The sequence below is a fragment of the Octopus bimaculoides genome, chromosome 3, assembly GCF_001194135.2.
Source record: "Octopus bimaculoides isolate UCB-OBI-ISO-001 chromosome 3, ASM119413v2, whole genome shotgun sequence".
NCBI lineage: Eukaryota > Metazoa > Mollusca > Cephalopoda > Octopoda > Octopodidae > Octopus > Octopus bimaculoides.
Window position 1 is genome coordinate 135,374,181 of NC_068983.1, and position 2,511 is coordinate 135,376,691.

The following is a 2,511-nucleotide window of genomic DNA, read 5'->3' on the forward strand; positions in this document are numbered from 1 at the left end:
ATTTCTGGTGTGACAAAAAAATGTTTAACCTACATAAAAAACTCAACATAAATAATCAATGTATGTTGTTATTTAGATTTGCATAGTCGCGTCACGGAGCAATACTGAAACTGAAAGTGACTTCATAACTGTTTGACGTGGAAATCAGTAATAAACTCGAAAAGTGCATCGCTATTCCAAATGTTTACTTTAACATAACAACTTCGAGAATATATTAGAATGCAGTATAAAATTACATGAATTGATTATGAGCCCTTGCTACTTTTACGCGACTCCTGCGGAATTTTTAAAACTTTTGCCATGAGGAGTTGATGTTGAGGAAGAAAAAGAAAGGACATCAATACGATTATCCTCTCACACACATCGTGAGATGAAACAGAAAATTAAAGAAGTACTCTTCAAAATATCATAGGATATATATATGTGTCCAGCTTATCTAAACCCAAATGTCAAAAATTAATCCTCATTAGAACATCAATACTGAGATCTTATAATGATATAAAATCTGTTTTCGTAAAAACAGTAAATGAGATTATGTGACATTGACGCCGTTATCTTGGACGCTAGCCAAATGGTTTACAACTTGGACAAGAAGCTGTCACGGAATTGCCGGCATGGTTTGTTTACATTAATAGTGTTAGAATAAAGAAAATTAGATATGCTAGTTATTATCACCCTCAAATGAATCAAAAGTTCATAGGACAGATACCAGGATCGTGATGCATCTGCTCCAGGTAATGGCTTTCTTGGTCATCGTAACAGTTGGTCAGGGCGATCTTAATGCCATTAGCAGTCTGCTTTCGGCCTCGCGCCATTTTAGCCACTTGTGTATTATGACAATTTGGCTCCGAAGTACGCTTGTTCTTTGCATATTCGGCGAGTTTCTTAAGTCTTTTCTTTCTTTCCTCAGACGTTTCTCTGGCACGCCTCCTCATTTCGCTCTCAGACAGTTTGCGAAGCCGATTTGCTCTCTCTTCTGCCGTTTCCTTAGCCCGTCTCTTCCGTGCATTTACGGACAGCCTTTTAAGTCTCTCATTTCTCTGTTCAACTGTTTCACTTCGTCGCCGTTTCCATTCATTCAAAGATAATTTCATCAGTCTTTGATCTCTCTCTAAAGGTGTTTCATTAGCTCTTTTGACTCGTTCACGCTGTCGCCTGGCATCTCGTTTTTCTGCTTCAGTCTTGTATTTTCTCGGCCTTGCCATTATCTGTAACTTTAATCGGATTTCCTAAGAAACGAAGTGATGCGACTTAGAAGATAATTGATGTAGCGATATCCGAGGTTAGACAGGTAGTGTATTCTTCGTTAAGCTAAACTAATGCATAATAAATTAACTAAATTATAGCATAAATATATTGATAGTAAAGATGAAGGGACATCAAAGATAATTAAATAGCACTTTTCTTTTACCCTTTTAAAGGGATTTGTTTTCGGTAGGTTCCGTCAGTTTCCGAGATCCGTGGTTTATGACACGAGGGTAAATATGACACTTAAAGCCATATTCCAAAAGAAGTGAAGTAGAGGGAGGTAATTATCCATTTCTGTTTTAATTTGTGTTACTGATGCGGCGGATAATTTTCCCGTAGATAAATAATAATGATAATAAATATACAAGCTGAAGGTTAGTATTCATTTGTTGTTCCGTTCAACCAATTGAAGCACTTGGTTCATACATTGATATCTTTTTCTTTCTCCTTCTATTTTTCTTTGTCTTTCTTTTGTAAAATATATTCCTGTTCATATTTTGAATTTTATGTATGACACCAGTGCAATACCAGTAACAATGAATTTGGTAAATTGTTAACATACAATTATAAGGGTTGTCAACTAACTTGAATGAACATGCTGGAAAAAGAAATTGCTGAAACACGGGAAAATAGTCGTAAATGCTACAAAATTTAGCATAGAATTTAGTCTCAGTTAGGATAGGTGTTGTTTTGCTTTCAGCTGAGTAGGTTTGTATATACCGAATTATTGCCAGATTTTTAAACTTTAAAAATAGGTGTTCCATGACGCAAAAACTAATTTGGTACTTGAGTGTTTACAGGTTTTGGTTTGTAAATATAGCGAAGGCTGTATTTATTTTAGCACATCCCTATAGTGTATTTTATTTACGAGAGATATTTTCCCATCATTTACAAAACTTGGAAAAGTTTTGCAGTGCGTCAAGACAGACTCTATTAGTTGACATTTCGGTAAATATACAGTTTGAGACCCATTAACGAAAGCCCCCCCCCCCCTCCAAAGCCTACTAGGTGTAAAAAGATGTGTAGAAAACGAATATGAAAAAAATTGCGCAAACGACGGGTGGGGAGAAGTTTTTAGGAAAATTTCCAAAAGTCCGATTTTTCCTCATAACTTTCAGGAAAATGCATATTAGTGAAATTTTATAGAAATACCGTTTAATTGGCACAAGTCCAAATCAAATTACGATTATAAAGAAATTTGTGGGGAAAATGTTTTTCCGAAAGGGTGGGGAAAGGACTGTTGGAAAGTTCACACGATCCATT

At 35.6% G+C, this 2,511-nt stretch overlaps 1 protein-coding gene across 1 annotated transcript in view; it reads right to left on the bottom strand.

Moving 5' to 3' along the window:
• LOC106872012 (uncharacterized) overlaps window positions 1-1,472 on the bottom strand; it is an 8,056-nt gene extending 6,584 nt beyond the window's left edge. Inside the window, exon 1 of the mRNA XM_014918825.2 lies at window positions 710-1,472. Within this exon, the coding sequence (XP_014774311.1) occupies window positions 710-1,205 (496 nt within the window). The 5' untranslated portion in view covers window positions 1,206-1,472. The remainder of the gene's footprint in view (window positions 1-709) is intronic.
• Window positions 1,473-2,511: the final 1,039 nt, after the last annotated feature.